Source organism: Chionomys nivalis, chromosome 22 (assembly GCF_950005125.1).
Source record: "Chionomys nivalis chromosome 22, mChiNiv1.1, whole genome shotgun sequence".
NCBI classification, from domain to species: Eukaryota; Metazoa; Chordata; class Mammalia; order Rodentia; family Cricetidae; genus Chionomys; species Chionomys nivalis.
Genome location: NC_080107.1, coordinates 7,231,178 through 7,256,943, shown reverse-complemented (window position 1 = coordinate 7,256,943; position 25,766 = coordinate 7,231,178). Strand labels below are relative to the sequence as shown.

Below are 25,766 nucleotides of genomic sequence, written 5' to 3'. Positions count from 1 at the left end.
GATAACTAGAATAATCCCACCGTTCATGTAATGTAAATATATAAACCTTACAAAATTACAGATTTTTCCTTATACAGTCGGCAAAATCACGAGCGTGACTATGAGACGGAAACCTGTTTTGAATTCTGGGTAATTGTGACAGTTGGAGATTGTAGCTTCACCCCGTGCCCTTTTCAAGCTGCAAGGGACTGTTAGTCCTACTTGTCTTTTGAAACAGGTCTCTTGAAGCTCAGGCTAGCTTCTGAGTTGCTCTATAGCCACGTTGCTATGTAACTAGCATCGCTAAATGTTTAGAAATCAGGGTATTAAGTAATATATTGAACGGTATGTTCTGTTTCTACTTAAAGGCAACACTGGGAATTAAAAGCTATTGTATTCTCACTGCTTTGTCCCTTTGTAGCCAACTGTTTCCCAGGTATCAATCAGTGTAGCACTTCAATGTTTGCAAGCAATATTTCTTTTTCTTTAAGCTTTATTTATTTCTTTGTATTTGAGTGTTTTGCCTAAATATAAGTATGTATACTGTGTGCATACATGGTACCTCTATGGGCCAGAAAAGAGGGCATAGGATCCCCTGGGACTGGAATTACGGATGGTTGTGAATCACCATGTGAATCCTGACTCCTCTGCTAGAACATCTGGTTTTAATTGCTGAGCCACCTCTTTAGCAAAATTTCAGTTCTTGATTGATTTTTTCCAACCCAACCAGTTTCCTCTCCTCCCAGTCTGTGCCCTGTCCCCTGCCATCCTCTCCTCTTTTCTCATCAGATAAGGGCGGGCCTCCCGCGGGTGTCAACCAGCCATGGCCTGTCTATGCAGTGCGGAGACACCTCCTCTTCTGGGTCCCCAAAGCAAGTAACAGAGTCAGAGACAGCTGCTGCTCCCACCGTGAGGAGCCCCACAAGAAGACCAAGCTATACAACTGTAACCTGTGTGCAGAGACACTCTCCTTTCCGTGGACAAGCACCCAGACTGTCAGGCTGTGGTACCTTGGCTTTTCTCCCTGTGGGGACCCCCACTGTCCCGTGGGGGACCTTTCCTGGGCCCTGCACTGTCTCTAAGGTTTTCAGCTTTGAGTTTCACAGAGCATTCATGGGCTTCACTGTCCACATGCTGCTGCTCTCGCAGGACAGGCCGGACAGGTGCTGCTCGCTAAGAGTCCTACTCTGTCAGCATGACCTTGTGGTTTTAGTGACTCTAATTCAGAGGTTCTCAATCTGTGGGCCTGGGACCCTTTGGAGGGTGAATGACCCTTCACAGGGGGCACCTAAGACTTTCAGGAAACACATATATTTCTATTATGATTCATAACAGTAGCAAAATTACAGTTATGAAGTAGCAACAAAAGTAATTGTAGCTTTGGGGGTTCACCACACCATGAGGAACTGTAGAAAAGGGCTGCAGCTTTAGGAAGGTTGAGAACCACTGCTCTCATGGCTTATGGTATTGCAGGGAAAAGTATTCCTTGGAGGAAATGATGAAGATGAGGCAGGCAAGTACTTGAGCCTCTTCCACTCCTGGCACTCAGGTGGCTGCAGAGTCCACAGCGTCCTGCAGCTGGCAGCTTCCCATTGTGACTGTCTGGGGCACTTGCATTGACAGCTGGCACAATAAGTTCTGATGCATTGGCTGTGCCACGGTCCTGTTTAGGGTTACTGACTTTAAGGGGGCGCTGTAATTATGGTTTCCCCTCTGCAAAGGGATCCCTGCACAGTTGCAGAATCCTTCCGTTTCTGTAGGAGCGTGTGAGTTTCCTGACGGAGGGTGGGATGTTTGCAGCTAGGTAGTAGCTACCATTTAGTGTCAGCTGTGTACCAGTCTCCGGGCAGCGCTTTGTAGAAATGCCAACTCTAGGTCCTACCAGAGATATTATCTCCCCCTTAACAGATCGAAGACACGCTGCCGAGCCTGGTAGTGCTTTGTCCGGCACTTGGTAAACAGAACGAGAGCGGTATTCCAGTCTAAAAATGTTACACCTTTTGCTCTGTGCCATACGCTACAGTCCCAGCGCTAAAGCCAGCTGACTCTCAGTTCTCAGAATTAGAAACTGGAAATTACACAACCTCAAGGTTAATTTCAGGGTTGTCCAAGAAATTAACCTTGAAATTGTATGTCATTTCAGAGTTTGTAAGCTCTCTCCTTCCGTTTACTCGTGCCTACCTTGGCATCCATGGACGGTTGTGGTGGAGGGAGCCTTGCCGTGTGTTCAGTTCCTGGGGGCTGGGCTATTTCTTAGGAGTTTCTGTAATGTCTGCCATCCTATATTAGCTTTAGCTTCAATAGAAGATACTATTGAAAAGCCTGGGCCCCTGAATCAAATCTCAATCGGCATTCAAACCTCAGTGCTTACTGACGGCACCACTCTGGCTCCCTGTCCTCACTGTTCAGTTAGTCATAAAATAAGTGTGTGTACAAAAACTTGAGACGATGTGATGAAATAATCCATGTAAAGATTGTCGGTGGTGATATGGTAAGCACTATGGGAATTCACTGTTGGTTGGTGGCACACTACCCGAGTAGGTAGCTAATATCACTGAAATACTGTGCTGGGCTTAAATACATGGCACGTAGAAGGGAGTCGGGCCTAGTAGCTACAGGAATAATGAAAACTCTTTTTGTGCTTTCTAAGTTATTTGGATGCTTTCCTTTGAAAAAATTTGTATAATTTGTAAATATAAATTTATCTTAGGGGGCTGAGGGGATGTTAATCCCAGCACAAACCTGATCCTGGCCACAGCATGCATATAGAAGGCTGGGCAAGTGGCTTGGGCATGCTTGTAATCTCGGACCTTGGGTGTAAAAAGAGGTAGGTCCCTGGGGTTGGTTGGTCCTTCTGGCTAGCCTACTCGGTGACATAGGTTACAGTAGAGACCTTATCTCAAAATAAAACAAAACAAAAAAACAGGATTGGCATTTTGAGGAATTATACTGAGGATGGATGACCTCTGTCCTCCATAGGCACACACTACATGTGAAGGCAACACACACATGCACACCCCAAAAGTATATAAAATGATAAGGGGGTGGTTTTTGTCAACTTGACGTAAACTAGGTCATCTGCCAAGAAGAAAGCTCAACTGAGGAGCCTCCATCAGATTGGCCTGTGGACAAGTCTGTGGGGCCTTTTACTGATTTCTAATTGATGTAAGAGGGCTCAGCCCACTTTAGGTCTTGCCAGCCCGTGGTCAGGTGGTCTGAGGTGTATTAGAAAGCAAACTGAGCAATCCACGGAGCGCAAGGCAGGAAGCGGTGTTAGTCCATGGCCTTTTTCTCAGTTCCCGCTTGAGTTCTTGCCCTGGTGTTCCTCAAGGATGGGCAGTGACATGGAAGTGTGAACCAAGTAGATCCTTCCCTCCCCAGGTTGCTTTTAGTCAATCATTTCACAGTGAAAGAGAAAGAAACGAGAGGAGAGAACCGGATGAGCCATTTCCGTGGCATCGGCATTCAGAAAGCAGTGGTTTGGGCGCCTTAGTGCCCCGCACATGGACAGAAAGTGAGTCCATCCAGGAATTTGTAGCCGCAGCCTCAAATGTTCCTAGCAATTGCTTTGTGCCTTTGAAATAAAGCTGACAAGAAGCCCTGTTAAACACGCCCTTAGAGTCATGCTTTTCTCTGGGCGAGTTGTCTGTCCTGAGCTGCTCAGCTGTTATGCAGAGACTCATTGTCTGTTCACTGACGAGGAGGAAACCAAAGGACAGTCATGTGGGCAGCTTTCCTCTCGCTGCCCAGGGGGGTATTGAAACCTGTGAACTCTAGTCTGAAGAGCAGCCTTCCCAAGCTGAAGAGCTGCAGGGAAGGCTATGGTCAAGAGTCTTGGCCCAAGCTCCTTATGCATCAGCTCGCCTTGAGCAGGGAGAACAGGGGATGGGTAAGTTCTCCCATCTCTGTATGCTCTGTATGTATACCTAGAGCCTGGGCATGGTGCTTAGGGGTTGAGTCATTGCCTCATGTTCACAAGGCCTTGGCTCAGTTCCCCCCCTTCCCCCTCCCCCCCCACACACGACCTAGAAATTGAGTTGTAATTTAGGATTTGAGAGGAAGCTGTATTTTTGAAGAGTGCGGTGTTTCTGTAGCCCTCTGCGAGGTTTATAGAACATGCCTAAACCCTTCAAGGTCATATATGTTTCCTGGCCATCATGAAAGAAAATGAAAACGTTCAGCTTGTGAAGAAGAGAGTAGACAATTGTAGCACAAATCGTGATCTTAGAAAGAAATGATATGGGTCTAACTTTGTAATTGCAGATTCAAGGACAAACTTGATGTTTCCCAGTTGACCAGAACTTTCAATGCTGTAAACAGGAGATGGGAGTTTAAAATAAATTCATTCAATGTTATCAGGCATTCTGTTGTATTAGAGTTCTGCTTTTTATAATTCCAGCAGAAGCCTAGTAGGTTTTAAAGAAGTTGTGGGGAGCAGTGTTTCAAGATAGGCTTTCTCCGTGTAGCTTTGAAGCCTGTCCTGGAACTCGTTCTGTAGACCAGCCTGACCTTGAAACTCACAGAGTTCCTCCTGCCTCTGCCTCCTGAATTATAGAAGTTTTGTTTAAGAGCCTTTTCCCCCACCTTTTGTGGTTCTGAGAATCAAACCCAGGCCTTCCTGCACACTAAACGCACAATACTGTACTATTGTACACTATAATATACAATATACTTCTGCTACACTCGACGGAGCTGTGTGGGGTGGGCCACAGTGAAATGAGATGGTGATTCTCAGTGCAGATGAGCCGGCCCTGCCTCCAGGAAGCTCTGTCTAACTAGAATCTGAGACGAGGTATATAAGCTCTCAACTTTCATAGCTGCAGATGCTAAAGATAGAACATTCAAGAATTCTCGATTGTAGTAATGAATACATATGAATGCAAGCCAAAAGAGTATCTTTTTTTCTTTAAATGTGATTTTGGGTCAATTTTGGGTATCAGTCGAGTTGGGTTAGTTCTCGGGTGAGCAGCGGTGCTCAGGTTCTATCAGTGAGCGAACTGCAGAATGGAGGTTTGTGTGAGAAGGTACTGACTTCCCTGTTATATGCTGGAGGCTGGAGAAGAAGGTGGCTTGTTTTAGAATTTAGTTAGCAATTATAATACTTGATATCAGTTGGTAGCTTTATCGATTATGCTTTCAGTTTTTAGTAACCCATGCACATGTGTGTGAGTACACGCGTACACAGACACACACTTGTGGTAATAAAAAACTTATTACTGTGTCTCAGTAAATGTTTTTTATGATCGCCTGTGCCTTGAAAAAAATCAACAAAATATGAATTAGATTTTCACTCATTTTAATATGCACTGTATTGTATGTATGGTGAATATTCAAGATGAACAGGGCTTCTCTTTTTTATAGCATAATTATTCCCAAAGTCAAGTAGAGAAGAGATTGATGTGTGTTCTCCGTGCCAAGCACGCAGGAGACTCTTTTCCAGATGCCGTTGCCGGGTCACATGGTGTTTCACCCTTCTGGTCCACGAAACCGAGGCAACATTTTAGCAGTCCGCTGCTATCTATAGGCGCTGAGCTCACGTTTATTGCATTTTATGCCAAATTGATCTCTGTGTGTGCCTTGATTTTGGAAACTGGAGAATCCGGTTTCCCTCTGCTGCCCAAATGTCTTGAGTTAATCCTTCATGCCCTGCCTCTGAGCTCATATGCTCTGTAGTTGACAAAGTCAAGTCTCTCTTCGGGTTTGTGGTTCTAACAGCATTCGGGGGAGACAAAGGGGCTCCCCTGTTGTATAGAAGCTGTTGTCGATCACCTGACATATTTAGTTTTCTTGTGTTCTAAAGGGTTCCCCCCCACCCCCAGGATAGTCTCCTGTGACTCCTGTAAAGTCGAATCCAGCACGATGGAAGACATTCAGCCGTGAACCTCAAGAGGCCACGTGCAGTGCTGTTATCTTCTCCCCCGCGCTGCTGAGCTTGGCTTTCAAGGCTCTTCATCTCCTGGCAGCTTACTCTTCTGCTGTGCTCCCTATGACTCCTCCCCCGCCCCTGAGGTGTTCCCCACGTGAGGGATGGAGCTCTAACCCTAGGTGGCTTTCTGCTCATTTGCAGAGTATCCACGTTCTGGAGAGGACCGCGTCATCAAGCACAGAGCCCTCCATCAGCCGGCAGTTGCTGGAGCCGGAACCCATCCCCCTCTCCAAGGTCAGTGACTGCGCCATTGCTCTCACAGGTAGCCCAGTGCCCACCCGCTCTGGGGCCAAATGAACTGTGAATAACGTTGATGCCTGACTCTTTTAAAGTAGCTAACGGTGGGGCGTTTTGTGCCTTGTGTGAGGGGAGAAGAGTAAGAACTCTATTACCCTTGAGTTTCCAGGGTTATATGTGGACGTCTGAAAGTATTTTAAGGGATGAAGTAAAGAAAAGCATGGTTATTTCCTCTTGAAGAGATAAGCGAATAATTCTATGATTAATTAATGGGGGGGATCATCAGCCCAGCAAGCGCAGCAACTATCAATATTGCCCACCTACTGCATACTAGGTACTACATGAAGCGCTTCAATACATTATCACATTTGATACAGTTTTTATAAGCAGCTCCTTGACATGTGCATATTTATTACATTTAATGAATCCGGGAAACTCAGGCCTAACCGTTTTTCCTAAGACCAAAACGTTGTTAAGTAGGGGGGTGAAATACAAACTAGATTTGCCCAGTTCTGTAACCCGTGCTCTCCGTCTCTACCTCCCTGCAAGGGCCAGCGGTGCCTACACCAAGGGCCATCCCACACTGTGTGGCCTCCCTCCAGTGTCTGCCCTCCAGCAGTGACTCTGGGGAGAACAGTACAGATGTAAGCCTCTCTGTGTATCATGGGAGCCAGAGTTCCTTCCTCTTCTGCCCATCCTCCCTCAGATTTAGGAAGATGGACCCCCTTCCCCGCTGCTCGTCCCCACCCACGTGAGATGTTAACCCGGCCAATGAATGGGTTCCCTAATGGGAAAACTCTAAAAAGAGAATATATGCAAGTTGCAGGTTCCCATAAAAACAGAATTATTTCCTCAAGATGGTTACTTATAAATGTGTACAGCCGATCCTGCTGCTTTGCTTCCTGTACAGAGCCTAAACTACTAAGAACATGCTACTCCACTGCCCTAGTGTTACGGACATGCACACTTGTATGTTTTATACTTTGAAGATGTTACAAGCTACAAAGTTTATTCTGTCAGACAGGTGTAGAAGAAAAGAATTATTAAACTATAAATATAATTCAGAGAAGGATGGAGAGATGGCTTTGTGCTCTCACGGAAGACCAAGTTTGCTTCTCGGCACCCGTATCTGGCAGCTGATGATTGTCTGTAATTCCAGCTCTAGGGGATCAGTTGCCCACTTTGGACTTCTGTGGACACCTGCATCTAAGTGGCATGCACACACGTGTGTGTAGTTGTACACACATGCTTGCACACACACAGTTAAAAATAAAAACATGTTTAAAAATTAACTTAAAAGTAAGAAGGATAGACTTCCATTTGAACAATAAGTAGAGACCACATACTTGGTAAACATAATCATCGTATCTCTCTGAAATGTCCATACTCTAGCTAGTGAGAAGATGAGAAAGAACAGATGTGGGGCAATGGGAGAAGCTGCATCTACTGAACACCTACTTTGTGCCATACATTCTCGCAACCAGCCTCCAGATCATTAAAGTTTTATTGATTTCCTCATCTCCATATAATTCCCGCATAAAGGTCTAATCCACTCCCTACCACTTGCCAGTGCACAGCTGGGGTCTGGGTCTGCTGACCAAAGGAAGGTCCTGCTAGGGGTACCAACAGCTTTCGCTACCCCTGTGGCTTCTGTGCTTCCCATATAGATCTTACTATGGAACTAACAGACCTTTTCTGTTTGTTTATGTATTAGTACACATGGACAAGTCTGGGTGCTCCTAAGAGCTGCTGTACCCACTTAGGGTACCAGTGCATCCCACCACTTCAGAACCTCCTGAGAACACAGGCTTCCTGGGTACTGGTTGGTAGAAGCGCTTTGGACAAGGCATTGCTCTGGCTCAGGATTTATTAAATTCTTTGTTTTCAGCTCTTGAGACATTTTTGCCTCTCCCCACACCACCCATGACTATCTTGTACTTTTTATACTTTGAAGGCATTACAAACTACAAAATCTATCCCATCGCACCAAGAGTAGACCTCCAGTCCATGGAAAGGGAAGAATTGTTAGACTATAAAAGGATTATTAAACTATAATTTAGAAGGGGGCTGGGGAGATGGCTCAGCAATTAGGAGTCCTGAAGTTGGTCAGTACTGACATGATCATCTGGGGCTCTTGGTTCTATTTTTGTTTTATGTAGACTTAGGAGGAGTGGAGACTCGAGCTGAAAATAAATAATAACTGAAATGTCAGGAAAAATACACTATTTGATTTTTAGAAAACTATTTTAATTTTCTTACAATGTACACCCAATTCACTAAGCAAGAAAGAGCAACGTGGGCATTGTGGAAACAGAATGCTGAAGGTTCTGTCCTGAGCAGAAATGGGTTGTTTCCTTCCCTACATATTTTATTTGTAACCTTATCTCCCATCAGCATTTATAATTGAAATAGGTGGGATTGTTGCTTGCCCTGCTTTTATCCTTTGCCTCTTTGTCAGCTTGACAGCTTATCTAATTGTTAGTGCTGGACTCGGGAACATTGAGCTCGCAGAGAAGGCACTGCTAGTTCAGAGTGCAGGGTTTCACTCAGGAAATACACTAATTTTTGGTCTGTTGTTTTACCTGTTTCCCACTCTCCAGTCTGGCTCTCCCCAAAAGGAACAGTAATGGTAACGGTAGCTACAAAAAAATGAGTTTGTGTTACACCTGACTTTAATTAGTAAGGGGGGAAATTGTACTTGCTACTAAATGCTTCCATTTTATGTCATGTAGAGATTCTCCATCAGAAAGAGAGAAAGAAGGAGGCAAGGGAGGGGTCAGTACCCTTTTCTATAGGTTGTAGAGAGAAATGTCTTTAAATACAGCTCACACATTACTAAGGACAGAAGTCCAGGGAAGATATTTACACACATGGGAAGTTGTTTTTATTCTTAATTACTTAATTTTTATGGAACACCACTATTCCGAAGGGAGCAGGAAGCCAGGAGTCCTAGATGGTTTCCGTTAGGACTGACTGCTTTCCTTGGTCTTCACGCTGATCATAAGTAGGGTTCTATTCTTGAGTTGCAGCCCAGTGTTAAGAAAGAGGACTCAGGAGCCTCCATGTGGTCCCTGGGGTCATGGGACAGTGCCACCTGTGCTTGCCACAGCCAACAACCACGACATTCTACACAGCCTAAAGCTGTCTCATCAGAAACATTTGTATCTAAGTAACAGGTCAATTGCAGCATCCTTTTGTTCCACTGTTTTGAGACAGCGTCTCTCTATGGGGCCCCAGGTGGCCTTGAACTCACAGAGATCCGCCAGCCTCTGCCTGAGTGCTGGGATTAAAGGAGTGCACCACCACCTGCAACCCAGATCAACCACAGTTTCTGGCAGAACTGTCTTCAAGCAGAACCTCCATCTTGAGGTGTCGCACATGGTAGAAAGAATGCACAGTGTCGCCAGCTAGACACCCACAGGTCACGTGTGTAGCTCATTCCTCAGAGGCCGCTGTGGTTGTGAGGAAACAACAATATCTTTAGGGTCTTCCCTGAGGTGGGGCGAGGCAGCTGTGGGCTTTGGTTTAGGAAGGATGCAGGCTTGGTGCTGCTTTTAGGCTTTTCAGAGAGACAGGACCATCTCTGTGTTTTATCTCCTGACAAAAGCTTGGAGAAAATTCCACCCTGGATGTTGCATAGTTTGGTTTGGCATAGCTTAGACTTGACCCCAAAGCAAGCAGCCTCTAACGTGAGGACGGGGAGGAAGAGATGGTGAACACAGCCCTCTTCACCCATGCCGTGTGCCATGTCTGTGCCCGACAATGGGACCTCCGTTCCCGAGACTGTGAGAGTCACTTGCAGGTGTGGTCTAGCCTGAAATACAGTGCTCTAACCCATTCTCCTTCTGCCCTTCCATATGGATCTAAGTAAAAGTCTTTGCAGAATGCAGCGACCCGATCAGCTGAGGGTGGGCCACTACCAAAGGCCTGTCCTGACCACATACCCACTCCCTGAAGCTGAGGCTGCGGAGTTGAGATGAGATGAGAGGGTTTTTTCTCTGAGCGCAGTTTTGGGAGGGAATTGAGAAACCTTTCTCTGTTAAAAGTACAGATGGTAGTTCTGGGTGCCATGCCAAAACTCTAGAATCGGGCATGGTAAGAATGTTGCTAGGCTGTGCTCACCTAGCCCAGTGTTTCTCTACCTTCTGATGCTGTGACCCTTTAATATGGTTCTTCATGTTGGGGTGACCACCTACCATAAAGTTATTTTCATTGCTACTTCATAACCATAATTTTGCTGCTGCTATTACAAGTCATAATGTAAATATCTGATATGCGAATCCCAAAGGGGTTCATGACCCGCAAGTTGAGATCCACAAACCTAGAGCATATGGACCCATGGCTATCACCTAGTTGTGGGGTTTTCAAACCTAGGATGTCATAAGAATCAAATAGGCTTGCCAAGAGGAGTGGAGTGGCGGCCACCACAGCAAGCTAAAGACCAGCACTTTACTTAACAAGCTCAACCAAGAGTTTATAAACTAACAGCAAATTTGGATTTTTCAAGTTGAAAAAAAAATCATCTGATCTATAAATGCTGATAATGCTTTAAAAGTAAACAGTACCATATTTTGTAATATTAAGTTGGGAGTACCACCCCAACTCCTGGCCTGGGAGTTTGCATTGGTCCGGACTCCAACTCCTAACCTGCCAAGCACTGACCCCTCCCCGAGGGAGGGTCAGGACCACTCCCACAGGGTATTTAGACAGCCACCAAGAGAAAGAACACATGGTTTTGGGTTTTGCGGGCCACCCTGAGTGTGGCATTCATTAAACGAGGGCATTTTTGATTCAGTCTAATCTGGTTTGATTGGAGTTCTTTGCACTGGCGGAGAGGCTCTGTTAGGAAATATTCCTAACATATATGAACAAAACATGTCTAATGAAGGAAGAAATTGATTTAATCTGTTATCTAACAGGAAGAATGAGACTCTAGAACCAAGATACTTTTTGAAAATTTGTTTATTCTTGGGTCTTATTCTTGTTGTTGGAGAGACTGAGCCCAAGGCCTCTGCGTATGCTAAGCACAGGCTTTACCAGCGATCTAGGTCCCGGGTTCTTAGCTGTGGAGCTGCGCTCTCCGTGGGCTCCTGGGGAAACATGTCCCTTGGGAAGCCTGGACTTCTCGGTATGCACTGTTGGGTGAAGCTTTGGTGCACACTTTGATGCACAGGGCTGCAGTAGGGAGAAAGAGGACCACAACACTGCATAGGGGTACCAGCAGGTTGTTCCACACTGGACCCCAGCAACCTCTCCATTCCCGCACAGAAAGCCTGGTCTGCACACTGACTCAACATTTATCATCAGATGTCTAACTTTAAAACCCATCTAGGGCCCAGGATCGTCAGGGGGGAAATGCATTTTAAATGCTCTGAGTGTAGGAAATCAAAATTCCTTTCTGCTTCCAAGCAAACAGTGTCCCCAGTGCGCCTCTCCCGGAGTCTGCCTGCCTCCGGGTCTACCTGGGAAACTCATGGGAGCTTCTTTTGAAAGTGCGTGACTTGTTTTGATGCTGCAATTAGCTCCAGAATGTCACTCATCCTGTTGTTTAGTCGAGGGCGGCATCAAAGGCGACTTTCTGCCTAGGACTCTCCTTAAATGTGTCTCATTAAGTACAAAACATGAATGATTTGTTTTCCTTTTCTCTCAGGAAGCTGACAGCTGGGAAATTATAGAAGGGCTGAAAATAGGCCAAACCAATGTCCAGAAACCAGACAGGCACGAGGGGTTTATGCTGAAGAAAAGAAAATGGCCTTTAAAGGGCTGGCACAAGGTAACTCTCGATGGGAATGAAGCTGAGAGCATCATCATAGAGCTCTGACTCCTTACTAGGTGGGAAGCAAAGGTCACTGGAGCTTTTGAGTTTGAAACATTGTCTCGAAAACAAACAAAAACCAGCAAACAAAAGCCCAGTAAGGAGAGAAGGGGAAGCCGGAAGAATCAAGGGAGGGACAGGAGAGGAGGAGAAAAGAAAACAAATTCTGTGTCACTGAGAATTCCTCCATAGAATCCCTTCCCCTTGGGGACTCTCACAGCAAGAGCAACTTCATACACTCGCCAGCTCTGCTGCTGAACTTCATCTCAGAGTAGATGGGTTTGCTAACCAAACGCTTGAGTAATGGCCACCTGCTGGCTCCAAGAACAGAGGTTATGGATTGCAACTTCCTTAAAGAAATAGACAGATGGGAAACGCAGCCCCAACCTGTCTCCAGAACAGGATGAGAGCCGGTCAAAGGGGCTTCCATTGAATACAGCTTTCCCTTGTCAGAAACTCCCCCTCCAGCCCATAGTATTACCCCAACACCAAGGACTTCCTCCTCCCTTCTCCAGTCTTCTAACCTGAATTTTGGCCAGCCAGTGATTCCTTGTAGACCTGCCGCTGCCGGTCTATCTCCTCACCAGTAGCCTTACTTGGCGCTTTCCTGTGACTTTTCTTAAGTTATTCCTTACTAAACTTCTTTAACAGAAACTTAAAATTAGTAAAAACAGGCCAAAACCCCATTTTAAAAAATGAATTGCTAGGCTCCATTTGGCATTCTGACCCCACTCAGCAGAATGGCTGCGGACTGCCATCTTTCTGGATTCTTTCTAGACTGTGTGTCTGGATATTTGCATAAAGATGGGGAGAGCACCCACCCACAGTGCTTTCCTCATCTCCTAATACCGCTAAGCATTGATTAGGCACCAGCCCATCTGAATGCCCCAAATGCCCCAGTTATAGGCAACTGAATTGCTTGTTTAATGTGGCGCTTTTTTATTCTGGCAGGTACCTGATTTTCAAAAATCCCAAACACAGGGATGGCAGTGGCCCTTTGTGAGTTCTAGGCAGGGTGACTTTGGGGACCTGATGTTCCACTATCTCAGCAGCTCTGAGTTCATGCATACCATGAAAATGTTCCAGCAGAATGAATTCCAGCCACAGAGGGGTTTCCTACATGTGCAGAGCTGGAAAAGGGCCCACAGGGTGGCTGGCTCCCGAGAGCTGTTCGACTTTTACTGAATGGCCCACAGAAAGGAAACCAATAGAGAGTTCTTCAGTGTTTGCGATTAAAAAATGACAAATTCACTCAGACTGTAGTCGGCAGACCTCAGGGCAGTCAGTTGCCCACCCAACCTCCCTTTTAATTCTGTCATTTAAAAAACATTTTTATTTATTCTTTGAGCATCTCATACATGGTATACAATGTATTTTGATCATATCTACCCATTTCCTACCCTATCTCCCCCAACAGAGCACCCCAGCACCCCCCCCCACCAGAGTACCTCAACACATCTCTTACCAACTTTTTTTTTTTTGTTTTCTCTGTAGCTTTGGAACATATCCTGGAACTAGCTCTTGTAGACCAGGCTGGCCTCGAACTCACAGAAATCCGCCTGCCTCTGCCTCCCGAGTGCTGGGGTTAAAGGTGTGCGCCACCACCGACCAGTTTCCTTTTTATTTTAATATATTTAATATATGTCTGTTTCACCGGATCCTCTTAGTATTGCTCATGTACATTCCCTGGGGCTGTTGGCTGGAACATGAGCAGTCGACCAATAGCCACATCCCCAAGGAAAACGTGATTCTCCTTCCCCTGTAACCATCAGCTACCAGCTAGAGGGGAGCCCCCTTTATTCTTACTGTATCTTGGAAATAATATTTAATCTCTTTTACTAATATAGAAGCAGATTGCCAAGGAGAAAATACATGCAAATTGCCAAGGTCACTTAAGCCTTGTAAGGCAATTTATTAGTAATGGATATGGTGTAATGGCTCCTGTAAGAGGCATGAGAATTTTTAGAAAGTGTCCATGGTATCCAGGGGGAAATCCAGAATTTAGCTCCTTCCCCACAGAATAGTATAGAAATCTTTACAGAATTGCCATGATCTCTCCAGGTTATTTTTTTTTCATTATTTTTATAATGTCCTAATGCAGTTCGTTTATGAAGTCTCAGCTGCAGGTCCTTAGACCTCCCCCGGTGAAGACAGACCATGGAGAGAAGACCCCATCCCTAGCGTGAAGTCATTTGACTAGAGCGCAGACCCACTGACCTCTGTGGCCAGATGCACTGAGTCTATGTATCAGAATCATCAGACACATTAGCTGCTGAATGCCAAGCCGCTGGGACCTGGGCTTGTGAATATTTGTGTAATTCCGAGTGCAAACAATAACTAGGGCTGTTTGGTTCTTGCAGCGCTTTTTTGTCCTGGACAATGGACTGTTGAAGTACTCAAAGGCTCCACTCGACGTAAGTAGCTCCAAGGACACGATTTGCAGGTCCAGTTAGAATTCCCGCTTGAAGTGAGTAAACACTGAAACCGGGCAAGCTCCGTGCCGTAGTCACCAGCTTCCTGCCTGTCTGTGCCTGTACTATTTAACAAGCTGCCAACTCTGCAGGTTCTAGAACAAGTGTGCTTTATGCTTGTACTCAAAATGGCACAAAACTCTCAAGCTAGCGCATGGGTATTTAACTTTTTTTAAAACAGAAGTTTAAGCCTAAAAGTGACACACTAATAATATCACCCTTTCTCCTAGAGAGAAGATTCGGAAACTATTTTTTCTTTACACTTTGAAATTAATTCCATGTTCTTTGCTTTTTGAAATTCAAAGCCCTCCTTGTTCTTGTCAATGTTCTTTTTAAAAAAATCTTTTGTACTTAACCTATGTTCATTCACCTTCTTGTCTTGAGAACTCCAACTCATTAAGATTACTCCGGACTGCTTCTGCTTAATATCTGAGAAGTACTTTGCACGTGACTCTCCGAGTTTCTTCCTTCCCTACTACCGTGTGGTGTAGGGCAATAAGCTAAGGGCTTAGAATTAGTTTTGTCTGCCCCTCTGCCATGGAACCGGCTATGTCCTTGGTCAGTTGGGGACAGCCAGAAGAGGGGGCTGGCTGCTCCCTGATCTCTGATCTCAGCTGCCCAACTCTATGCTAGCAGCTGCCATCCAGCTGATTCATGGGTGTTCTGGGTCACCGTTCAAAAGTTGACTTCGGTTATTTTGGGACTCATTGGTGTTGCCTTTCAGAGGAGCTAGAAGCCAAGCGATCTGGAATCATGGAGAGCTGACATTACTAGTTGTGCCCAAAATAGAGGAAGAGGAGTAGCACTGCATGCTGAAATCGGTGTGGTCACGACAGCCCAACTGCCCTCAGACCTTAGCCACTTTCTCATCATTAGAAAGAATGTAGTCACCCCCATAAGTGAATTAAGATTTTTCCTTGGGCTCACCTTAGTTCAGAACAGAGACACACCAACCCAGATATCCTTCCATCATAATTCACTAGTCTTTTAATTTCAGATCCAAAAGGGGAAGGTCCATGGGAGCATTGATGTTGGACTGTCTGTCATGTCAATTAAAAAGAAAGCTCGGAGAATAGACCTTGACACGGAGGAGCACATCTATCATTTGAAGGTGAAATTGTCTTTGACATCTGGCATTAGTGGGGGATGCGATTTGCCCTCGCCCATGGCAGCCAGGAGACGGTTTCCACAGCTGTCTTTCCTTGCTTCTTGTTCCAGGTGAAATCCCAGGATTGGTTTGATGCTTGGGTCTCCAAACTGCGTCATCACCGCCTGTACCGTCAGAATGAGATTGTGCGATCGCCAAGAGATGCGAGTTTCCACATCTTCCCTGCAGCTTCGACAGCCGAATCCTCCCCGGCTGCTAACGTTTCTGTTGTGGATGGAAAGGTATGAAGTCGTCGTGCTGCGAGAAGTCAGCCTGGGAACCGCTTAGAAATGTGTACACACACCTCGCTGTGTGTCCTTGAAAACGCCAGAAGAGAAGTTTGATTTTGTAAGCTGACACCCAGGAGACAAATGACATTGGTGCTAGAGTTAATCACAAGATGAGCCAGACGCATGAATCACCAAGCGTTTCCAGTTATTTTTCCTTTATAATAAGTGGACCACACACCTCATGTATGTACGGCTTTTTTAGGAATCTTAGGAGGTAGAGCAAACATTTGTTTAGACAACAGCTGGGAATTCTTGGGTAGTAATAAAGAGACCCCAAAGTTCTGGAAGTGAAGCTCATTGCTTTGAGCTATGATGTATACATGACCCAGAGAGAGGCTGCTCGGTACCCCCTCCCCCGGCTCCCAGAGTTAATGAAGGTCAGCTGGAGAGGTCCCATGGTATCGGTAGCGTTTCAGTGAGCAAATGTGTTACGCATATGACAGTCCTTCATCTCTAATCTGTCACAGAGGCTGTGTTTGCATGCATACAAGTGACATAGCCATCCTGGGATGTGGCCACACAGCTGTTTCCAAAGTCAGTACCTCCTGTCATTAAACACAGACAAGAGAGTCTGTGGTTCCTTGGGTTGTATTAAGATTCACAGTCTGTGTTGCCGAAATGCTGGAGGTATTTCTTGTCTGAAAGTCAAGGTTACGGCAAGAGGCAGGGAAGCAACTGTTTTCGTGTTTGATTCGGTCCTTGGGTTGCATTGCACGGGGGTGTTGTGGTTTTATGCTTGGTACCCCAAACTGAGGTCAGAGAAGCTGATTGGGTTCAAAAACGTTTCAGTGGATTGTCTGCCTTCTCTCTTTGCTTCCACGGGAGTCTCCATAATCCCTAGATTATATAGTTTCCTTCTACACGGCATTGGAGAACTTCATTGAGAAACACCAGACCTAATCTATCAAACTTAGTGGCATCTACCATGCTTGGTTTTTGTTATTTGATGGAAAATACTAGTGTATAAGTTAAATCCACTAATTATTATATTTCACAAGGCACCCCGATCTATGGCTTCCCTGTGGTCGCACTCCTGATAAAGACTGTCTGATGGCCTTTTTCCTAGGAATGAGGTTGACTGAAACACTAACCAGTTTTGGGAATACAGAGAACAAGTCACGAGCCAGGGGGATTGGGGTTTGGGATCTCAGAGGTCTCCAAGATAGTCCCTGTGTTTCTCTGGGCCGCCTGCGTTTTCAACACAGGATGGGATGAATCTGGGTTAGTCCCAACTTAATGAGAACTGTATCCCAAATAGGTCTTTATAAAGAAAACATTAATTTTTAATTCTTAGGTTTTTCCAGTTTGGGCTGGTATCTTTGGCACAAAGCGTTGATAAAAGATGCATTCTTTCTGGCCCTTGTCTTATTTATTAAATAACTTGGGTGATATCTGAGATTGGGAGGCTGAAACCAAATCCCTCCCCTCACTGTTCGTTCCGGAATAAGAACACTCTCCAGCTCTGCTTCCCACAAAAGGCTGTTTCTCCCGTTGCAAGTGGCGTGGCTCCGAGCTCAGATTCCCTGGGTGATTTCCATTACATTTATCAAAATGCAGTAAAGACCCTTTTGTCCCTTTCCCTGCTTTCCACATATCGAATTATGAGACTCCTGAGTGTTAATTGGTTTGTGACCCTGTGTAGGTGATAAATAAGACTGGGTTTGCTGACTGTGTGCATTATTTATTTCTTAATCATTCAGAAGAGGCCTAATCAGTTGCCAATGAGTATCCGAGTCAAATGTGCAGCTTTAAAGTCATATCATTCCTTGGGAAGCAAATCTCTGTTTATTTGGCTGTTTGCTGTACACATTAGTATCTGCATATTTATTTTGTTAAGCTGTAGTTCACTTAAAAATCCTAAAAATCCTTTTAATGAGCAAGCTATCAGCTATAGACAACTTAACAAAAAGGCCTTTTATATAGTCTTCAGAATGTTTTCAAAGCATTCTAAGGCTGTTTGCTGATGGGTAGTGAGCTTAGGAATCATACATTAGGGTACAGGGAGGATCTGGGAAGGAGAGGCCTCTAGCCATGAGTCCTAGAGACTGTAGTGAGGACCCTACAGTATGTATCAGATACAGCTTTCTGAGTAAGTTCTAACGACCTCATGAGGATGGGTCATGATTTCTTTGAACACTGTTTTCTTCATCGGATGAGGTAGCTAGCAGATGGAGTGTTGTTAGCGTGCATGAACTCAGCCTTCACGTGTGTAAACTGTGCCCTTCATCTCTTTGCGTGTAGATGCAGCCCAACAGTTTTCCATGGCAGTCCCCTCTACCATGCAGTAACAGCCTCCCTGCGACCTGCACAACGGGTCAGAGTAAAGTGGCGGCCTGGCTGCAGGACTCCGAAGAGATGGATAGGTGTGCGGAAGGTTAGTTCCTGCCTTGGAGGGCTCTCAGAGTGAGCCCCTAAGCCCAAAGCTGATGGAAATCAAAACAACGCAGCCTCTAGCCTCACCTCCCTGAGTGACCTGGCCTTTCCTTTTTTTTAGTCTTGATCTTTCTCTGTTCTGTGACCCAGGCTTCCTTCCTGCCGGTTCTCCCAGCTCCTCACAAGTGGGTCTGAGTTTCTCTCCTGCCTTGGCTTCCACGCTCTTCCACTTTTTCCATCTCTTTACCAGCTCCTTCTTGACCTTGCCTTGACCTGTCCCTTGCGGCCTGAAGAGTTCCCCCATTAGTCCTGGACTCCACGCTGCCTCTTCCCTAGGTCCCTTCCATGCCCCCTTCTCTGCTGCTGTACTGCCCACGGAACAGTTCTGTTCTCTGTCATCACAGATGGAAACCATAGGGTCCAGGGCTGCATGTCCAGACTTACCTGGAAGTGGGGTTTCCTTGGAGAGGCCTTGGGGCCTTCTGACTTGTCCATTCCATCCTGGGCTGTTTAATCAACTTTCTCCTTCCTCAGCAGAACCTGTTGCCTCACGCTTTATCCACAAACCATTTCCATTCCCAAACAGTTTCATTTGACCCACAAAACTGACAAAAATAAAAGGGCAATGCAGAGAGAGTTCAATAAGATTCAACTGATTTAATTTAACTTCAAGATACTGTATTAATTTTGTTTATCTATGAAATTATAATAAAAACAGGTGTTATGTAACTTTTTGATTTTTTTCACTTACAAAGAAAAAAATGGACAATCTGTTAATCCTCCTGGTACCCTCACCATTTTTAAAAAAAAACTCTACCAGCGTAATAACTCCAAATTTGCATTTTTCAACTCTCTGAGACACCAAACTCCCAAACTTAGTCCACATGTTAAATTATGATTTAAAAGAAGTTTTAGATTCATAATCATGTCCATATGACATCTCGTTAAGGTATTTCCCGGGACATATTCAGCACTCACAACTTCCAGTTGTGGGAGGAGGCGGAGCAGTTTCAGCCAGCCCTGTAGTTTCCTGCAATGTTTAGAGACCACCCAGCTTCCCCGGCGCTGAGGATCGTCTTCAAGATGCTCCCCCATCTCAGCCCAGCTCTGTAACTGCAAAAGAGGACCCAGGATTCAAACTCAGACCTTCTCACTGCAAAGCCCGCATCTGAAAGGAATGCCCTGCCCGCCTCATGGGTTTCCCCCAGGGGCTGTGTCAACACCTGAACCCCATATGTCGGTGATTGTCACACCCATCTCACCCCCCTGTTCACACAGCCAGTCTTGCAGTTCAAAGTCTTGTCCTTATCCTTACCAACCTTTTGCTGACATCCATTCCTATCTCTGTGACCCAGATTGGCCATTCTTCTCGTCCCTGGTGGTCACACAGCCTCCTGACTGCCTTACCTTACCTAGTCTCCTGCCCAGTTAGTCATCCTTCTCAAAGGCTCATGGGAAATCATCATCTGTGAGCCTGTTTGCAGGCGCTATGCCTGTACTCAGCAGCTAATATTCTGTTGCATCCAGCCTTGAGGCATAGGTACTGTTCACTCTCTGCACTCTGTGGATGAGGAAAATGCAGTTTGTAATGGTCCAGACATTTGCCCGAGATTGTAGAGCTGCCTCAGTGGGGAGGTTGGGATGGCAGCCAGCACGCAGTTCACTAATCCCAAGGACTGTGCTTTGTTCACCACACAGTGCCCCTCTCAAGCCTGGTAGACCTTAAAATAACTGTGCAGACTCCCTCCTGGGCTCTTCACTGGCTCTAGGGTGTTACTCCAAAATCCTCATCTCAGCGTTTAGCAGCTTACACATTCAGCATTCTGGCCCTACCTACCCCTGCAACCTGGCCACCTTCTATAGACTCAAGCAACTGTTTTTTGGTTTTTTGTTTTTTATTTTTGTTTTTGTTGTTTTTTGGTTATGTCTTGTTTTGTTTTTAACATGGATGTATTTACATATGTCTTGCTGTGTGCCTTTGGGTAGGTTGTTCTTCCCAACCTCTTTGCCCTCCTCCACCTTTCGTTTTGGCTAAAACTTTTCTGTCAATCTTCTAACCCTTGTGGGGATAGGGTGGAGTCTCGCTTCTAAGTCTGCTCTCAAACCATGAAACCATGAACACTCTCCCCTCCCCTAATCTCTTGCTGCACTTAAAAAAAAAAAAAATCTTATACCGATCATTTGCCGTGGAGCAAGCTTACTCCTGAGATGGGTTTCGTTTCAAAAAGGGAACATTTCATATTTATTTCATTGTTTGAACTTGAAGACATAGCGTTTTATGGAACCCATTGTGTGTCCGATTTATAGTTCTAACAGTAAAGGGGATTGACTCTTTTGGACTTATATAAATCCAGGTCACCAATATATGGGGAAATTACTTGGCTCTTGGAACATATTTTTTTTCTGTAGAGATGAAATTCAAATTAGTAAGAATTTACAATAGATTTTTAAAGGAATCTTTTCTTGCCACATTATTAGTGAGCTGAAGAACAGGTGTGTTTAATTGATTTTTACTCTGTTCTGTTTTTACTGAACTTGACTTTGGCCCCACCCAAATTCCACACAGCCACCTTGTAAACCATTGGAGAGGAACAAGTAGGCAGGCCCCTAGGAACAAAACCACAAGACTGCTGAAGTCTTCAGAGTGTCCATGAGACAAGCTGCGGGGGACAGGAAAGCGGTCACATGCAGCTTGGCAGGTTAAAGTCATCTACTTTCAGAGTCACAGTTGGTAAGTCACCACCAGTGACTCCCATGGTTTGACCCAGAGCAAGGTATCCTTTGGGTTACCTGCTTCACCATTATTTAAATACAGATCTGCCCACCCGTTGGCCACGTCATATCTACCAAGTGTGGACTGAGCCCCTTTTCATATTATCTCTGCTATTTCTACCCAGTTCTGACGTTTTTGTCTTTCCTAGATCTTGCACACTGTCAGTCAAACCTTGTGGAACTTAGCAAACTCCTGCAAAACCTGGAGATACTTCAGAGGACTCAGTCAGCCCCGAACTTCACCGACATGCAGGTAAATGTGACTGCCCGGTAACAAGTCTAAGATCCCAACTTAAGCCCTTCCTGGACTGTCCTGTGACTGTGCGAGGTGGCACTCAAAAGGGAAGAACTACACTCACGCTAACATTGCAATATTTGTAACTACGTCAATCTATGGTTTATATTCTGCAGTCATTTTCTTTCTTTAGCTAATGTGTATGTGTGTTTATCTACATGCATATCTGTGCACCGTATGTGTGCAGTGGCTGTGGAGTCCTGAAGATCCCCTTGACTGGAGTAATAATAGATGGTTGTGAGCTGCTGTGCGGGTGCTGGGAATCAAACCTGTGTCCTCTATAAGAACAACTGCCTAGCCATGTCTCCAGCCCCTCTGGAGTTCTTCATGATACTTTTGAAATTTGGTGTCCTTGTATTAATTAGGAAGAGTTTTATCAATTTTGTTTGTTTGTTTGTTTGTTGAAGACAAGGTTTGTTGAAGGGAGCTGCGGGCTGCGTTCCTGCCACCCAGCTCCCGGTCGCCTGGCTAGCTTATGCCCCGAAATAACAACACACAAACTGTATTCTTTTAAACATTGCCTGGCCCATTATATCTAGCCTCTTCTAGGCTAATTCTCATGTATTAATTTAGTCCATTTCTAATAATCTGCGTAGCACCACTAGGTGCGCTTACTGGGAAAGATTCAGCATGTCTGACCTGACGGCTGGCTGTATCGCGTCTGGCTCTGAAAGGAGCTGCCCTGCATCTGAGCTCACTTCCTCTTCCTCCCAGCATTCTATTCTGTTTACTCTAACCACCTAAAGGCTGGCCAATCAAATGGGTCAAGGCAGTTTCTTTATTAGCCAATGACCTTCCTCCATCAAAGGTTTCTCTGTAGTTTTGGAACCTGTCCTGGAACTAGCTCTTGTAGACCAGGCTGGCCTCAAACTTACAAAGATCCACCTGCCTCTGCCTCCCAAGTGCTGGGATTAAAGGTGTGCACCACCACCTGGCTGAGTTTTATCAGTGTTTTACCCATAAATGTATTATAGACTATTGTGGACATACATATTTGTATCACTCCCACATGTCACTTTTGCATTAACAATGATGGCTTTGAAGTTTAAGTTCTAGAACTTTCAGAAGTATGAGCATCTTCTCTAGATGCTCACAATCTCCAATCTGGTTTTCATTTTTGCTCACTAGAAATATAACTTTCACAGGTCAGTTGTAGAGAGGTCTTTGGCTCTAGTATTAACGTCTTTCTTCTTTGGCTGGCTTGCTTTAGGGTTCTAATGATTCCTTACTAACTTTCTGGGCTCTATGTGTGTGTTATCATGTGTGTGAACTTAATAACCCTCTGTTGCTTTTAACTATTTGTGTAACGTAGGCTAACTGTGTAGATATTTCAAAGAAAGACAAGCGGGTCACCAGACGCTGGAGAACAAAAAGTGTCAGCAAAGATACAAAAATCCAACTGCAGGTACAGCCTTTTGTTTTTCCTTTTCCTTTTCACTTTTGTTCATTGTTAAAGCGCTACGTCTGTATCCATTCCAGATCAGCCACTGCGTGTGAGGTTGAAGGAATCGCTTACCCACTTTAAAGCTTGTGCTCTACTATTCTTACCTTAGCTGTGTAAGATGATTGATTACCTGCACAGTTAAAATTAGACTTCAGATTTTTTTAAAAATTTTATCAGTGAATTTAGATCCTAACAGAAAGGTGAAAGTAACTCCTGTTCAATGTTCTTCCATTTCTTCTGAATAATTAACAGATGTGATTCTCTAATGCGGGCTGATTTAACAACTTTCTTTGTGTTGTCACTCAGAGTGTGTCATTAACAAACTGCTGGCGTGCTCTCTAACTTGATGTAATTTATAATAAATTTTCACAAGCACTACGCATTAACATTTCTATTTCAAATATCTGCAGCCCATGAATGGAATTCTGCGTGTTCCTTGGAGCAACATACTTTATGTGTTTTCCATTCTCTTTATAAAATTCGTGCTAAAGGGGAAATAGGCCAAATGATCTCACAGGGAACTTGCAACACTATCATTTGTTTTGAGTTTATGAGTTGTTGTGTTGGTTTTCGGTCTTTATGTTCTCATGTCTAAGAGAATAGAGTCATTTTTGCAACCAGAAGAACCTTTCTTTAAATAAAAGAATTGAAGAATGCTAACACCCAAAGCGCATGCTCGTTTGGGATAGATGTTATTCCAATCTGGCTCCGTGACGCACACCACTGAGCAGATTCCCTTCCTGGTCATTATCTTGAGTGGACCAACTCTCAGCAAGTCTGAGCATAATGCCCCTGGCTGTCTGTGGGGTCAGGATTCCCACTACAAGCCCAGTTGATCTGTTTCCCCCTGGAGGAAACAGAATGTAGTTCTGGTTAATAAATGGGCCGAGAACTCATCAGGAATGTTTGAGTCATCAGAAGAAATCGGTGCAAAAGCAGGCAGATCTTTGAGAGACTTGGAATTTTTCACTGATGCTGTCTTGCTTTGTTTGACTAAGGAGTGACCCAGATAACCTCATGGTTCCAATTTGGGTGAGGAATCTGATATCACCTCATCCCCACATTCCCTTTGCCTGCCCAAGAGGAGCAGATGTAGTTTTCAGTAGAAACATAGACTTTGGATGACAGGAAGCTATTAATCACCCCAGAGACCATTTCCTTGCAATTGGACTTAAAGTGTGTATCATTTGACTGAAGTACTACAGAGTTTGGTATCACCCCCCACACACACAACGATTTCTGCTTGCCTAAAGCAACAGTTCTCCTAAGAGCTGGCAGGAGTATCTGTGTAAGCAGAACACTGGAGCTCCTTCGACATGCACACCCGTTGGGGATGAATCTGTTCACTCAGCAATGTCTGTCACAGGCAGAAATAGCTTTACTCCTCTGTCTTTTGCCTACAGAAAGACATAACATTTACTTAAGATGCCGGCTCCCATTTTCTCCTCACCCTTGCTGGTTTCCCCTTCCTGTTCCCAAAGCTTTTTGATTTTGAGTATTCCATCTGATGATGCCAAGTATTTGTGTGATAATCATCTCACTTTCCGGGATGACCATTATTGCAGCCAAGGAGAGATCCTTGGGTCATGACAGCTCCCTTTCTGTTGTGTGTAACTTAGGTCATGAGCCGATTGTGAAGGAAGCCGGGCTGTGTGGCGGTGGTAGTTGGGTGGTGATCATTATTCGTGTTGATACTGTATCATTGAACTTCACACCCATCATTCTATAATCGTTGTCATCTTGAAAGAATTCTAAGATAGGTTATTTTTTTAGTTGACTGCAGAAAGTAGAAAATGAAGCGTGTTACCCTGGACATTGGATAGTAGCTTATTCTCGGTGGGGTGGATGGCTCACCTTTCTTGAAGATAAAAGTTAAATGTTAAACCTGTTTGGTCATATCTGAGCTAGACACCATTGAATTATTGCTCTCAGAAATCTGCAGTGTAACTCACGGAGTAAGCGTTTGTCTCGTAGTTTCTGTGGGGAGTATTTTTTAGGAAAATAGGCATCCAGGACTCCCAAAACTTCTGATTTTCTGGTTCTCATAAAAAAAATCTCAGTAACAGTATTTAGTCAAAAGTGCTATAGAAGAGAAGTTCTGTGGCCCTGTGTTATTAATAGAGTAAGTTAGATAATCGGTCCTAGATACTGGAGGAATCAGGTAGAGTAGGAAGAGGAACATAGTGGTCAATCAAGTTACCCAACATTCATGTGAAGCTGACTCAGTCTCACGTTCCAAAATTGTACTGACATGTGAAGATGAGTCCTTCCTTTTATTACATTAAGTGTAGAGATTTTGTAGAAAGTAGATTATGTGTATATGACACATATAAATATGCAAAAGATTTGTGAAGTAAAATATGAAAGTCATTTGGAATATTGAGAGAATTGGAGATGTGAGAATTCAAACCGTTTGTCATTGCAAACAGAAGAAAGTAGTCCTGGGATGGTTGTTGTTGTTGTTGTGTAAGTTGTTGGGTTAGTCTGAGAAACTTCACGTTCGCTAACTGGAAGTAGAAGTGTTTATTGTCCCCAATCTTGGAGGGCCAGGGTTTGCAGCGCTGAGACAGCATGAGAAGGGGATGCCATTGCCTCTCGACTTCTTCAGGGCTGTGCATAGCTGCACGCTGCCAAATGAAACCTGTGCTCTCTGTTTTTCATAACTGGTGGTTTTAGGCATTGGCCCCACACTCTGAGGCACTTATAGGCCCCTTAGCTCCCCCAAACCCCAATCTAGTAGGCCTGACTTCCACCTTGGGAAACTCTTCAAGTTGAAGATCCCAGCACTCTTGCTAACCTGAGTCCCTGCCAGCAGTCTTTCCGGTAGGAGGTTGAGTAAGGGGTTGAAGAATCCTGTTTCTCTTCCCTTATTCTTTTCCCTGAATGCATTCCTTTTGCTGTTACATTTTGTATAATTACTTTCCCCTGAGTTTGCCTGTTTTCTTCGCTGCCGTTTGGACGCGTGTTGACTTCATACAGTGTGTCATCCCATGTTTCAAAAGTGGTGTGCACATTCA

At 44.8% G+C, this 25,766-nt stretch overlaps 1 protein-coding gene across 12 annotated transcripts in view; it reads left to right on the top strand.

Annotated features, from left to right (window-relative positions):
• Positions 1-25,766, top strand: part of Osbpl6 (oxysterol binding protein like 6) — a 169,703-nt gene that overhangs the window by 101,031 nt on the left and 42,906 nt on the right. For 8 of the 12 annotated variants that reach the window (XM_057755243.1, XM_057755253.1, XM_057755248.1 and 5 more), the window contains exons 4-11: positions 6,047-6,139; positions 11,793-11,915; positions 14,318-14,371; positions 15,426-15,539; positions 15,647-15,817; positions 18,107-18,239; positions 21,160-21,263; positions 22,618-22,710. In XM_057755243.1, coding sequence (XP_057611226.1) covers positions 6,047-6,139; positions 11,793-11,915; positions 14,318-14,371; positions 15,426-15,539; positions 15,647-15,817; positions 18,107-18,239; positions 21,160-21,263; positions 22,618-22,710 — 885 coding nt within the window. The remainder of the gene's footprint in view (positions 1-6,046; positions 6,140-11,792; positions 11,916-14,317; positions 14,372-15,425; positions 15,540-15,646; positions 15,818-18,106; positions 18,240-21,159; positions 21,264-22,617; positions 22,711-25,766) is intronic. The other 4 variants (XM_057755252.1, XM_057755251.1, XM_057755249.1 and 1 more) reach the window with 1 other exon arrangement.